The sequence below is a fragment of the Haliotis rubra genome, unplaced genomic scaffold (genome assembly GCF_003918875.1).
Source record: "Haliotis rubra isolate DU_JTF1 unplaced genomic scaffold, ASM391887v1 Scf8, whole genome shotgun sequence".
Classification (NCBI taxonomy): domain Eukaryota; kingdom Metazoa; phylum Mollusca; class Gastropoda; order Lepetellida; family Haliotidae; genus Haliotis; species Haliotis rubra.
The window spans coordinates 3,058,246-3,073,316 of record NW_025767523.1 but is presented as its reverse complement, the minus strand read 5'-3'; the positions used below and the strand labels follow the sequence as shown (position 1 = coordinate 3,073,316).

At 40.6% G+C, this 15,071-nt stretch overlaps 1 protein-coding gene across 1 annotated transcript in view; it reads right to left on the bottom strand.

Annotated features, from left to right (window-relative positions):
- Positions 1-7,295: 7,295 nt before the first annotated feature.
- The window catches only part of LOC124261459 (protein NDNF-like), a 52,800-nt gene continuing 45,024 nt past the window's right edge, over positions 7,296-15,071 (bottom strand). The window contains exons 3-4 of the mRNA XM_046695774.1: positions 13,011-13,138; positions 7,296-8,870 (exon numbers count right to left, since the gene is read on the bottom strand). Of these exons, the coding sequence (XP_046551730.1) occupies positions 7,555-8,870; positions 13,011-13,138 (1,444 nt within the window). The 3' untranslated portion in view covers positions 7,296-7,554. The remainder of the gene's footprint in view (positions 8,871-13,010; positions 13,139-15,071) is intronic.

Below are 15,071 nucleotides of genomic sequence, written 5' to 3'. Positions count from 1 at the left end.
CCCTGGTCAATCTAAATTTGCAAAGTGATTTCAGATTAACGTTGGATTTCTTTCTTAATTCATTCCCAAGGATCTGAACGCAAAACAAGTACAAGGAGTGGAGCACATTTTAAAATGATGAGCGTTGTGCCACAAAAAAGGCAGGTGACTTGATGATTCTTTGTTTCTGGCAGGAGTGAGTGGGTACTGTTTTACGCCGACTTTGCCAGTAATATCACTGCTAGGGACACCAGAGATGGGCTTCTGACATCGTATTGCATTTTTTTGCACAATCTCTTCGCATCAGTTTAAGACATCCATTGAGGGCTTTAATTAATTTTATACGGTGTTATTTAATTATTTACAACCTTATGATAATTGTTTCTTTGATATTCTGGTACATAATGTCGTATTTTGTGGTTCTTGGCGTAATCTCTTCATATAGGCGATATTTTTACGTAAAACATACAGTTCAAGGCTTCTTCCATGTGACGTCCTGATAATGTCAACGTTGGCTGTTACTGTGTATGAGTGTTAGAAGACAGTCATCCCGATAATAACAATACGTCAGGAATACCATATCAGTCCTAGCCAGGGTGGCTCCACACGTCGTGCCAGCGGTAGGAAGAATCGAACCAGAGATCGTATAGGAAGAGTGACTGAGGCATCCGAAAAGGGCTTCATGCATTGACAAACAGGAGCGTAGCAAGCCAGTTTTTCGTGTAAGCCCGATAGGTTCCAAAGCTTTGTATTTAGATAGAATTGAGGGCTTGCCCAACCATTTTAGCAAAAATCATGTGTAAGCCCGGGTTTTTTTAATAATGGAAGCAACGCCCCTGTCAAATTTTTGGAATCTAACCTGGGCTTTCGCTGTGACGAACACTCTATCCACTAAACAGACCGTCTGATTAAGAGTGAGTGAGTGAGTGAGTGAGTGAGTGAGTGAGTGAGTGAGTGAGTGAGTGAGTGAGTGAGTGAGTGAGTGAGTGAGTGAGTGAGTGAGTGAGTGAGTGAGTGAGTGAGTGAGTGAGTGAGTGAGTGAGTGAGTTTGTTTGGCTTTACGCCACCAGAGCTGGGCTTCACACATTGTACCTAAGTGAAGAACCCTTGTTTTCAGCGTGACGAGCGAACGCTTCAACCACAAGGCCTCAACACACCCTTAGTAAGAAGAGAACAAAGACAGTGTCAGCAGTTTTAATTTCTTTATTACAACATATATAGCCATATCACGAACAATTAACAATATAGTACAGTTAAATAGAACATGAATCTACGACCAAGCCATGACACTTGGAATACGGGCAGTGTGTAATGAAAGGGCTCCATATATATAGATCACGTGAGCACAGCGCCCCCTCGCGGCAGAGTTTTCATGGCAGCCCTTAGCACAAGTGACATCAAGAAAATCCTTTTCAACTTGGACTTAATTAACACTGAAAGTCATACCTCTCAACCATGTGATTGAATTACTAAAATGGAGTAGTATTCTATACGATGTTTTATAACAAAGGTAAAGGGGTACCGGTAAAGGGCCCTATTTCTGTAATCCTCTGCCTGTATGAACAATCACGGCTACTGCCGTATCGTACGAAGACAACCCTGTTTTCATAGAATGACGTTATCAAATATTCACAGACCCGAACGTCAACAAATTTGTGAAAACATTGGCACGGTTCCTGTGTGTTGAATCCTGTACTCGAATAGGAACTTCTCAACAGGAAGGCAGGAGGTGTTTTACTTACATAACGAGAGACTACTGGGTCCTATCAATCCTCGACCATTTAATTCTTCTTACACCATTCTGTCTTACACCAATTCAGCAGCTAATGGTGATACTACTAGCAGAGACTAAGACACTATTTCATATTTATCAATTAAATAGCTACAGCAAGGTTTGACTGACGCTTAGACTCTGAATATATATATAATTTTGATAGAAACAAACAATTCCTTTTGAATTGAAAAGACTGACTGACTGAGTTTGGTTTTACGCCGCTTTTAGCAATATTCCAGCAACATCACGGCGGGGGACACGAATTGAAAAGAAGCCTAGCTATAGGTGAGAAGGGAGATTCAGAATAGACTTGCTTTATTTAGGACTTTAGCATTGCAGAACTGGAGAGGTGGAGGTGAAAATATTGCGGTTCAAGGACTACCAGACAGGCTACACCAAGGCTGGAAAGGGGCGTTAGCATTATCCCCCTCCTTAACATTACGTCGGGTTTGAGACGCTAGTGATTCACAGGCGCTGGTGAAGCTTCATAGACAATGACATGAAAAATGAAGTGTTCTCTTAACCATGAACCTTTTTCTGGCTAGAAAACACAATGTCTGCTGTTGTTATTCCACTATTGACATTCCCTTGTACATATATGTAATGCAAGGTACAGAGAATAGAAAATGAAAATGTACTTTGACCAAGGGTCACTGATTAATCAATCATACTTTAATGCATATTTATAAAATATTATAGATTATAGCTAGTTACCTCAAAGAAGACAGATTGTCATACTGGGCACGTGCGGGGTAAAAACTAAACCAGCAGTGAACAAAATACATCTTTAACATAACAGTGTATCCTGGGAAGCATTGACAAACAGTAGTGAGTGAGGTTAGTTTTACCCCGCTTTTAGCAAAAGTCCAGCAATATTACGGCGGGGGACACCAGAAATGGACTTCACACATTGTGGGGATAGACCCGGGTCTACGGCGTGACGAGCGAACGCTTTAACCACTAGGCTACCCTACAGTCCGACAAGCAGTAACTTCGACCATAAGGTATGAACTGTCAGCGGACACGTTGACGTAGCGCTACAGATCTCTGCTCGTATATACCCAATAATTAACCCGGCCCACCTTTCGAATAAAGACTATTCAATCTCAATCGATTCTAACTTCGGTGGATATTTCCTATCAATATGGAAAGGGTTCTGTCGCTTATACTACATCAGGATCCCGATCCACGAAGCGCTCGTAACATTACGACCTGTCGTAACTCTATAGTTTACCATAGGCTTACGAATGGTAGCACTACGAACGCTTTGTGGATCAGTACGCATGTTTTGAAAAAAAAACTTCTTCAAAGGAGTCCCATTAACGATACTGATAGCTGCTATTCACATATTTGTCAAACACTGTAAAACAAGTCTACATTTACAAACATGTAAAGATCAATTTTACAAAATTTATAAATTTGTGTAAACATGAACTTTCCAAAATTGTACATTTTGTAAATCATCAGTATTTTTCTTGTGTATGATGTATGGTAGGATAGATCAGTCATGTATCCTTTCGAATATGCTGTGTCTTAATAGCGATGATATTAAAGAACAAGTATATAAATCCTAGCTTTTTCTGCAGGTTCATTGAGGCAAGAAAGGCTCAATTTAACTTTCGGCAGTTTTGGTTCATTATTTTCGAGAGTTTTCAAAACATTTATCCTTTCTGAAGCTGTAGCTGGAGCCACACTGTAATTATATTCAGAAGTATAATGATTATTGGGCGAATGTTTGTGACCTCAAATGACAGTGCTACAGTCTTCCCCTTCAGAAAGGACAACAATTGGTTGCCCTGTATGTGGTTTTATCAAATAAAGGAAGTCAGCGAGTCATTCCAAAAGGCTAGGAGACCTCAAGTAACACATGATCTAAATCTAAAATTAGAACTGATGATAAATGAATAAATATACATTGTATATTCCTATCACAATTTCTTTGAGAAGTTGTACGTCATAATTGCACTTGTAACATTGTCTGAAATAAACTTTAACATGGTGAAGATACTTCAATCTAATGCTTATTAAGTTGGGTGTATTTAAGTTCTTTGTATTTGATACACCTGTGTATTTTACTGCAACCAACATCGGGCCGAAAACATACGATTTACCAGAGCACTTAATGCATTTTCGTGCAGCTGAACCTAGATTACGTGGAATATATCTACAAACGCCAGCTGAAGATAGGTACCTCCACCATTAGGGAGGAGGGTAACGTTTCTTTTGGCGTTTAGTGTATATCTACAAACACCGTTGTGTCCAACTCTGATGAGTCGAAGCCACGGTTGTCTCGAACTAAAAGCTTGGTCCCTTCGTACACGTTCTTTATACTTCTTATATGTTGCGCCGAACCTCGGATAACTCGAAGTATTCACGCAGATCAACATCGATACAGCGGTGTTGTATATACAGCGCCACCTGGAATTACTTTATGGAGCATGAACGAGTGCGTGGGTGACACACGACCATGGTAATTGCCGCTGTCACTTTGTATTAGCGACCAACTTTGACAGTCTTTGAAGATCACCCACCGCAACAGGAAGTATACTATTTCCAAGAACGCAGATAGAGAAGAGACAGTCAATGGGTTACATTACCACATAGGCAACACGCATTCTTCATGCTAAGGAAGGGGTCGCGCAGAACAGTCCCTATCCCTAAGTCAGCTATTTTCTGCCCGACTTATGCATAAACATCAGTTTCAATCAACTAGTGATTGTGAGTAACGTTTAACGCCGCTTTCAGCAGTATTCCAGATACACCAGGGTGTGCCTGCTGAATGTGGGATAAAAGCCCGGAGTGATGTAGGTGTTAGACTAGACTTGCTCAAGTCTGTAAGGTAATAATTAATAGTTTAAATGATAATTTATAAAACAAAAATATAAACAACAGACTGGGGTCCCTAGAGTTGCCTCTTTAAGGGATAGAATTACTATACATGACTAGGCTTAGCAGGTTAACCCGACTAGCTAGTAGATATATAGCCCCGACTAACCTCAAAACATAATCGGGACGAACTGGGATTCGAACCGGGAATATGTCTCTGGCGTATTAAAGAGACGCCATCACTGTACAACACTGTGCAGCGCTCAAACACGTTCTCTCATGACTAGTGGTTTGGCATGTAGTATAAACAATACACGTTATCATTTTTTGTCGAAGGTTTTACTTGCTTGTATAACTTCGTTACACAAATTGAAATTGTGTAACAACTGTTAAGGCGTTTGTTTAAATCACACCTCTTAACATTTTTACTTATATGCGTTGCCAAAACAAATACATCGAGAAGATAATACACTGTGTATACATCTACAGCCTAAACGCCATCTTCCAGACAACCTTTCGAAATCAAAAAAAATAAACACATTAAACAGGCTCTTTGTTTTGTCTACAGCATCAAGTCGTAAATCATCGACTTGTCAACTGCTAAATACTACGTTTCAGACAGGTACCCAGTTTACAGTGCAGATAAATGACGTCTCTGGTTAAACAAGTTAAACTCTTGACTAGTTTTTCACACGCGCCCTATCCAACTACATGTATTCCAGAAATCATATGCTTTATAATACCCTGGAAGTGAATCTCAAACGGTTAAAGTTGCCCATATCGTAGACAATGTAATGGCAACTAAATGTTATAAGACGAAATGGTATGTAAATGCTTAAGCTTCATTTTAGCTCTTTACATTGTCTTGAGCCACTATTTGTATATTCAAATGCTGAATAGTTTTAAAAGTGATTCATAAACGCATGGTGATAATGGAAATAATATTTTCTATGATTGACTCGATTGCTTATATTAGATTTTAAACCTAAAATTATAGAAATAAGTGTCCCGTATATATTTAGAGGTCAAGGTCAAGGTCAACCCGATGTTATTTCCTAAGATGCAATGGCCAAAGATACGATGTCCTTAGATGTAAGTACTGTTATGACCCATGGCTTGCCGTATCTTGCACAAATTCTATTTCTTCATGACATTACCTCAAGCTGCAGAGCATGAAACATATATTATGAGTATCTTAAAGGAGGATTGAAATTGGGAGACAGAGAAAGTTTGATTCACCTCCACAAAACAAAACTGTGTGCCCTACTTTAAATTGTATAATGCAGATCAGCCTAACAATAAATTACACACAGCGACGTCTCAGTTTCAACCAACGCTAATACCAATGTCTCGACCTTGGCTGGGAATGGACATGAGACACTGTAGCTCACCTTGAACACACTACAGCGCTATAATAGTAACAAACACTAAAGGAAGCAGTTGCATGACTGTTTCTTGCTTGGAGCCCTAACAACTAACGTGTACTCAAGTTAAATATCAAGTTGGTGATACCAAGTTGACCTCTTGGTGATCCTTCGGTATGTATTTGAGCTGAGCACTGCACGTACATTGAATGTATTGATGTATCTTTCTGAAACCACTACTATAATCATTTAAGGGAACATATATGTAGCAACATGCGTTGCCATGAAATGTTATTGGATTTTAATATTGTCAAACATATAAATATGTAATATGTTTACATTGAAATGTTTTTTTATTGTTACAACCCAAAGCTTAACGTATACTGCACCAATATCACGGCTGTTTTAAAGGTTGAAACTGATAACAAAAATCAATATATCATAGTTATTACCCAAAATATGTATGTAGAAAAGCCACTAGAAACAGACCAGTCTACGTTGTGTTGGACCCTACACACCGCTTTCAACCTTTCCAAATATGATGTGTTTAGGGTCGGGTTTCAAACTACGTATTGGCTATGTACAAGCATGCATTAACATCGTACACAATGATAACTTATCTCATCGTCTTGCTTTGTGCCCCCTTCCCATCCCATGTCTGTAAGGGGTGATGTCAAAACATCACAGCCATCGAGAAAATACATACAGGCCGGGGCGTGCCCCGTTTGTGATGGACGTATGTAGTTTTGATATCACCCCTACAGGATCACAACACTGCCTTAGCCCACCCGTCCAAAACATAATGCCCTCCTTCACAGGCTGTGGGCAACGTACCAATTGGGCATGACGGTTAAAGAGAAGTCCAGTAGCTTCCAACCGCTAGGAAAACGTATCACATTTCTTGCTTGCACATACAAGTCCACGATTTCAATGATCCTTCTTGCAGATCTAAACATGTGTCAAGGTCAAGGTCAGAAACTTGTTCATAAACCCCTTTTGGAGAACGAGTTTGAGGATGAGGGTCACCAACGCAACTCTCGACCCTTCCTGCACAGTTGAATATGTTCCGGGAATCATATATGGAACACAGGTGTTACTATTATGGTCATAATGAAACTTACATCCCCATTTGAAGCAATGCCCCCTTGCTGAAAGACATTTAGTACTGAGACGCTTCCTTCACCATTGCCACACAATAAACATCACAGAAATAGTTTGACACAGCACTACAGGCACTGAACACTTGCGTAGGAAGGTCTTAGCCTATAGCATCGTCACGCCTGCTTATGAAAGGTGAATGCTGCTCTCTCTCTCCATCCATTGGACACTGAAACAATACTGAAACAAATCCCCATGTTTCGATTCTTGTATTCCTGTCCAATCGTTATTTACCCACTGACATCTTCGTTCAAGGTCCAACGCCCAATACAAACGTCAAATCATCTGTAAGGACGCGTCAACCTCAGCATCCGAGAACCTGTTGCCAGGCAGATTCAGAGAAGCTTAAGAGGAACAGTAGGTATTGTACTCCACATGTACAGCACAAATTGTAACATTGCTTCATTGACTAACTCAATATATCTTATCCCTAGGTGCGTCATGCTCCTGGGTCTAGCACTGCGCTTTGGTCCTGACTTGCTGGTTGAGGTACACCAGCGATGCACTGTTTCCTCTACTAACGTACACATCAAACAAATAGTTTGTATCGGGTTTCAAACCCGTAACTGTCTTACTGATGACAGCCTTCGAAGGCTGTCTGTGTCTAAACCTTGTACAAAATACCTTTTCTTTGTCACTGCGATGCCCGGGATCAGAGCATCGGTGCTTCCGCACTTTTTGATTGTTAACTAATTCCTTTTTATAAAGACAATATTTTTGTTTAACAGTATTGCCCATCCAGGCAAGTGTCACATTTGTGCATGTGGTAAGTGTGTTGAAGACTTTGATTCTGTAGTCCATTGGGAGACGTGGCGGGCGGTACCTGCCAGACTCGGTAAAGAACACCATCACTGAACGTTTGCGTTTTCTTTTCCCCTTAAACCTTAAAATATAAGTGCCTGCAGGCAAGTTTTTCATTCTCACAATTTTGATCCTCCTAACCTCTGATTTATGGATAAGTTTATTGTCATACAGAATCTCAAAGGGAAGAACCCCTCTACATGCTTTCAGTTCCAACACACCCTTCTCGACCTGTTTGGTCAACACCAATTTAACACTCACAGAACGCACACCCTTTTGTAAAGTCACCGTCTTCCTCTTCTCATTTTTCAGCAGCGCTTGTCGCCTCTTCCTCTTCTTCGTCTGCACCACCGTGCCCACATATGTGGACGACCTATTTGTGTTTTTATCCAGTACGTACACGTCTATGAAGTACCTAGTTTCTGGTTTTGCTTTGTCAAATGTAAAATTTGTTTTTGACCCAACACATGTGTAAAACAACCTTTTGGGCGACATTGCTTTGATCGGCTTGGCTTTCCTTTGCCGTTCTCTGTTTTTACTCTTCTCCCACTGAAAACCAAACCCGCTGTGGGGAGGAGGTGTTGGACACGTGTCCCCCTGTAAATGAGCCAAGACCGAGCAATGGCTATGAAAGTTCATTGCTTTGTTCACAGACACACAGTATTCATGAGAGGGGGTTTGTGGCAATTCCGTTGGGATGCTATTGGGATTCCATGAAAATTTGATGGACCTTCGTGTTGTTGCTGTCACCCGGACCTTTGCATCCACGGGCAACAGAGGGAACAGTGACACAGATTCTGGCTTGGTGGTTGCGAACAACTTCACTGTGGTATCCGTGTTGATGGCTTGCAGACTAAGAATGTAGATTCCTTTACGAGCATTGCGCGTTGTGTAGACCATATTACCCCCGCCTTTGAACTCTTCTACCCGCACTGAAGACTGACCTCCCATTTGGGTTGAAAAAGTGTCTGAAATTAGAAATATATATATTAGACACTGTTCAGGGGTAGTGAGTGAATTTAGTTGTACGCCGCACCCAGCTATATTCCAGCCATATGGCGGCAGGGTTGTAAATAATTGAGTCTGGACCAGACAATCCAATGATCAACAGCATGAGCATCGATCTACGCAACTGGGATACGATGACATGTGTCAACTAAGTCATCGAGCCTGACCACTCGATCCCGTTAGTCGCCTCTTACGACAAGCCTGGGTTACTGAAGATCAATTTTACTCCGGATCTTCACGGGTCAGTGGTTGAGTAGGGGAGAGAAGCGTTAGTATTCGTTGAATGTAACTATACCTTCCCATTATCTATTTAATATAAGGTATTGTATGTATGTCTCTGTGTGTGTGTCTGTGTGTGTGTGTATGTGAATGTGCTTTTGTGTGTGTGTGTGTGTGTGTGCGTGCGCGCGCGCGCGTACGTGTGTGTGTACTTGTGTTTGTGCGTGCGTGCGTGCGTGTTTACCCATACCCATATTCACCCATACCTATAGACTGTGTTCTAAGAGTTGTGATGGGGAATTTTATCAGCTTCTATCATGATACTGAGTACAGACGATTTGGAACATTTCTATCCAAATCCTGTTCTTGGATGATCAAGCACACTCACTAATACACTATCGAAACACATGCCAGCGCTATATCATTGTTATGTGCCTTAGCCCACAAGGACGGATGATAGCATGAAACATGTTTAATCTGCACGTGAAACTGACTATTGGCACCAAGAGTTCAAATAACGGTAAACATTTAATATCAATAGAGCTAACTAATTAAAACAAACAGTTCTATCAAAGAAACAGAACACGATTGCCTGAAGAAAAGATCATAAAGTCATACAACAAGTTCCAATATTAATCAAAAGGTGCTTAACGACTCACATTTCAGTTCAAAATTAATATCAATAAATAGCGGTCGAGCAATAGTTAGAACCTCATCAATACAAACAATATTACGTGCATTCAAACTCGAAAAGCCGACACATTTAATGTTGAGAGGTAGTGCTTCATTTCAAATTATTTTTTGGGCAAACCAGAATGGACATATAATGTACAATAAGATATTGCTTATACAGTCTCTAACTGCATGGACTCGGTTTGAAGTGTTAAAAAGTAGTGATTCTTTTCATATTCAATGTTTTTTCAAACCAGAATGAACGTACAATGTACAATAAGATATTGCTTATACAGTCTCCAACTGCATGGACTCGGGTCGAAGTGTTAAAAAGTAGTGATTCTTTTCATATTCAATGGGTTTTTTCAAACCGGAATGAACGTACAATGTACAATAAGGTACAAATGTACAATAAGGTACAATGTACAATACGATATTGCTAATACAATCTCCAACTGCGTGGACACCTTGGGTTGGAGTCACGGTCACTGTGGTGTGCTGGGTTCTCATCAATCCTTGTCAATTCGTTTCATTTACTCCCCTTCCGCCAGCTAGACGTTAGCTAAACATGTCTTCAATGGCAAGCAAACACGTCCTAGTTGACACAATCATTTGAACGGCAACAAACGCCTCAGTCCTAACAGCTTTCACAGATCTCACAAATTCTAGGAAACAAAATATATGGGGTGACGGTAAACACGGGCAAGAAATGGGGAGCGAAAGGAGGACATGACTAGGGGCCGACTGCCCCGCTAATTTGAAAGTCAAATACAACACTGTGCAAGCATGCCTCCATGTGTTGAAATAACAAACATCCCATTGCACTGACCAAAGTGCATTTTTCTGGCAAAGTTGAAATTTTCAGATTTGTACATTTAGGAGTGAGCGTGTGTTACCGAATCACCAATGGAGTCAGGAGAATAACATGAATGTCCCATTGCAAGTGTATTCTAATTTTCAACACAAAACATTCCGGTATATTTCAACCAGAGAGGTAAAACATCTAAAGAATTAAGGTATATTTCACCAGTGGAAACAAACAAAAGCTACAAAGTTAACAGTATATCTTAGTTTTAAAGACAAATAGTTCTGAATTTTTTCAGTCAAATGTATAATATGCAAAAGTGTGTTCAATCCTGAGTATTGAAGAAGTATAAATTAAGGTTTATAACAAGTGGACTTACACAAAGGTTACAAAGCTATCGATGTTTGCTACGACAAAGATTTCACGTCATAGTTCAACCGCAAAGGCATAAGTTGACAAAATGCTATTAAGTGTATGGTGCAGTTTAGTTTGAAAACAAAGATTCCTCGTTTTATTTCAAGTATAAAGATATATCATTTCAAATATATAGGTCTGTAAACAATGGTAAAAAGTAAAGATGTTTGTTTCTATATCGAATATATATGACGTTTATTATCGATGTTGATATGATTGATTGGGTTCTTGTGCCAGCATTATTATTATAGATGTATGAACTATTGTCAGCTTTCATAACTACTATCAAAATGCCCCTTTTATGACGTGATGTTGTTTTCATTCATATTTAAGATAGGAGATAATTAACTGTAGCTGAAATCTGATTTACTGATTATGGCTGATTTCCACTTCTATTAATATGAATAGAATCAAAGACTTTAGGTCTTATCCTAACATGCCAACAATTATCAACATGTAACTTTATGTACAGCAAAGCTGTTTTATATTACACAACCAATAAGTGAGCGATTGGATATGGTTTTACGTCGCTTTCAATCATAGTTCACCATTCTACCAGCTAGGGACGCCAGAAATCAGCTTCATACGTAGTATTCACGTTGGGAATCAAACCTGATACCTCAGCGTGACGAGCAAACGTTGTAACCACTAGGCTACCAACAGCCACGCCAATATATGTTATTTACTGTAAGTTGTCATTACAAGTTGTTTTCATGTTATTCGTGTTTAAACACAAATCTAAAATTACGCTTTGAATCCGCGAGAATTTATAATTTCAATTACAAAAGACACTATATTTAAGTCAGTTATCAAACTGATAAATTGGTTTGTTTATTTTTTCTAAGCTGAAACGATTAAGTGTATTTACATTCACAGACGTAACGACAGGTGTATTTACAAACAGTCTACACCCTGCCATACACCGAGAAGTGTGATGCAAGCCTTCTATAAATTAATTACTTTTGGAATAGATGGAGCTTGGTAGTTAAAGCGTTTGCGTGTCACACCAACGTACCTGGGTTCCATTACTCATTACCTTATCGTAATAATAAAAATAATTAGTGTGAGTTGGTTTTCAGCTATATTGGGTTGAAAATGGAATGGAAATGGCCTTCTTGTAATGAGTGAGTGAGTGAGTTAAAATTTAACGTCAAACCTGCAATATTTCAGCCATACAGTGACGAGAACAAGGTTAGCATATATGATAAATATGTCACGAAGGACAGTAAAACATTACCTACTTGTGATAACACGCGAAGACGTTCAATACAGCTCTAGATCATTCACGAGAAGTTTTACGTATATCGTCTCAATAGACGTTAAAGAACACCCAGATTTTGTCACATGACATATTTTGGTCATAGCATGACACATTAACTAAAGTCATATTCGAGTAAAAATATGAGGGTACTTTATTTCCCGATGGATCGTAAGCAGGTGTTTGGGATTCACGGTCAAATGTGTTTAATGCAAGATGTTCCCGAAAAGGTGACCCAATGGTTGCATCCTTACAAACACATGGAAAGGCAAGCCAAGTGTTCACCTAAAACACACTGGATTATATAGTCAAGTGAAAATAGTGAATTTCGGACGCCATTTCTTGTCACTATTGCGTCAAATTAAACAATGTCCCCCTTCCTGCATACCAGAATGCGTTTTGATACCAAGGCACTGAATACTGTAACCCTGGTCATTCAACCCAGGTCATTCAACCCAAGTCATTCAACCCAGGTCATTCAAGAAGGTCATTCAACCGAGGTCATTGAGGTCATTCAACCCTGGTCATTCAACCCAGGTCATTCAACCCTGGTCATGAAACCACAGAAAATCATTCAAATGCTGCCCCTCAGTTCAAAGTTCCCCGACCTACGTTCCCCGATCCACGTTCCCCTACCGACGCCCCCGATCCACGTTCCCCTACCGACGCCCCCCGACCCACGCTCCCCGACCAACGTTCCCCTGGAGACCGGTTGGCAAGTTGTGACAGTACCTTCAGGGTCGCCTTCCTCGCTGCTGCTTGTCATGGCTCTGTTGGTGAGGACGAAGGTGATGTTCGATGCACACGGGGTAACCATTATCGAGAGGGGCACTCCGCCCTCCTCAAGGAGAAAATTGTAACTGTAAACAAATGCATCAGCATTAGTAAGGAGTAAACATATTTGCACGCAGCTCTTAACAATATTGCAACCACATCACGTTCAGGAATACCAAAAATGGTGCTTTACACATTGTACCCATGTTCAGATTCGAACCCGGGACTTTATCGTGACTAGCCAGTGTGTTAACCATGGATACCCCACGCCGTCAGCTTAGAAATTGATTAACAGAAAACACTTGAGTTTCATAAACACAATGCTGTTTTTTGATTGGCTGATATTCGTTGCGGTATTGCGCTCGACGATGTCACTGATTTCATACTGTTGTCTATATAGTCTTTGTTTGTAAATAAAGTGTATTTAAGTGTATATCCATAATTTACTGAGAAATAATGTCAACATGTATTTGGTTTTTGAAGTTTATAAACTAAAAACCGGTGTGCACACTATGCATAATAAACATTTTGCACAAAGATTTGTACCTTTACAATTACTGACGTCAGTTAATAAACATATCTGTTATAAATGCCGTACTACAAATGAGATCAATCCATATGACACCTGTAAAAATGTCAGACAAACATGGTAGTGCCACACGTATAAAAACGTCTGACAAGGATGGTAGTACCACGTGTGAACACGTCAGACAAACATGGTAGTATCCCATTTGTAAACAAGATTTGAACATAGAGTGCACTTAAACCAATCTCGGTCTGGTGAAGGCAGAATACCGGTTAAGGTTACGTGAATGGTAAGTCGATGATACCACCAGGTGTCCGTGAAAAGGATAAGAATGTCCTGCTCTAGTGGTAAACCAAGTCAGACATCTCTGGTAGTACCACACACGTTAACCCGTGACTGTAACAGGTGTCCGTGAAAAGGATAAGAATGTCCTGCTCTAGTGGTAAACCAAGTCAGACATCTCTGGTAGTACCACACACGTTAACCCGTGACTGTAACAGGTGTCCGTGAAAAGGATAAGAATGTCCTGCTCTAGCGGTAAACCAAGTCAGACATCTCTGGTAGTACCACACACGTTAACCCGTGACTGTAACAGGTGTCCGCGAAAAGGATAAGAATGTCCTGCTCTAGCGGTAAACCAAGTCAGTCAGACGTTAACCCGTGACTGTAACAGGTGTCCGTGAAAAGGATAAGCTGGTAGTGTACCACACACATTAACCCGTGACTGTAACAGGTGTCCGCGAAAGGATAAGAATGTCCTGCTCTAGCGGTAAACCAAGTCAGACATCGCTGGTAGTACCACACACGTTAACCCGTGACTGTAACAGGTGTCCGAAAAGGATAAGAATGTCCTGCTCTAGTGGTAAACCAAGTCAGACATCTCTGGTAGTACCACACACATTAACCCGTGACTGTAACAGGTGTCCGCGAAAGGATAAGAATGTCCTGCTCTAGTGGTAAACCAAGTCAGACATCTCTGGTAGTACCACACACGTTAACCCGTGACTGTAACAGGTGTCCGTGAAAAGGATAAGAATGTCCTGCTCTAGTGGTAAACCAAGTCAGACATCTCTGGTAGTACCACACACGTTAACCCGTGACTGTAACAGGTGTCCGCGAAAAGGATAAGAATGTCCTGCTCTAGTGGTAAACCAAGTCAGACATCTCTGGTAGTACCACACACGTTAACCCGTGACTGTAACAGGTGTCCGTGAAAAGGATAAGAATGTCCTGCTCTAGTGGTAAACCAAGTCAGACATCTCTGGTAGTACCACACACGTTAACCCGTGACTGTAACAGGTGTCCGTGAAAAGGATAAGAATGTCCTGCTCTAGTGGTAAACCAAGTCAGACATCTCTGGTAGTACCACACACGTTAACCCGTGACTGTAACAGGTGTCCGTGAAAAGGATAAGAATGTCCTGCTCTAGTGGTAAACCAAGTCAGACATCTCTGGTAGTACCACACACGTTAACCCGTGACTGTAACAGGTGC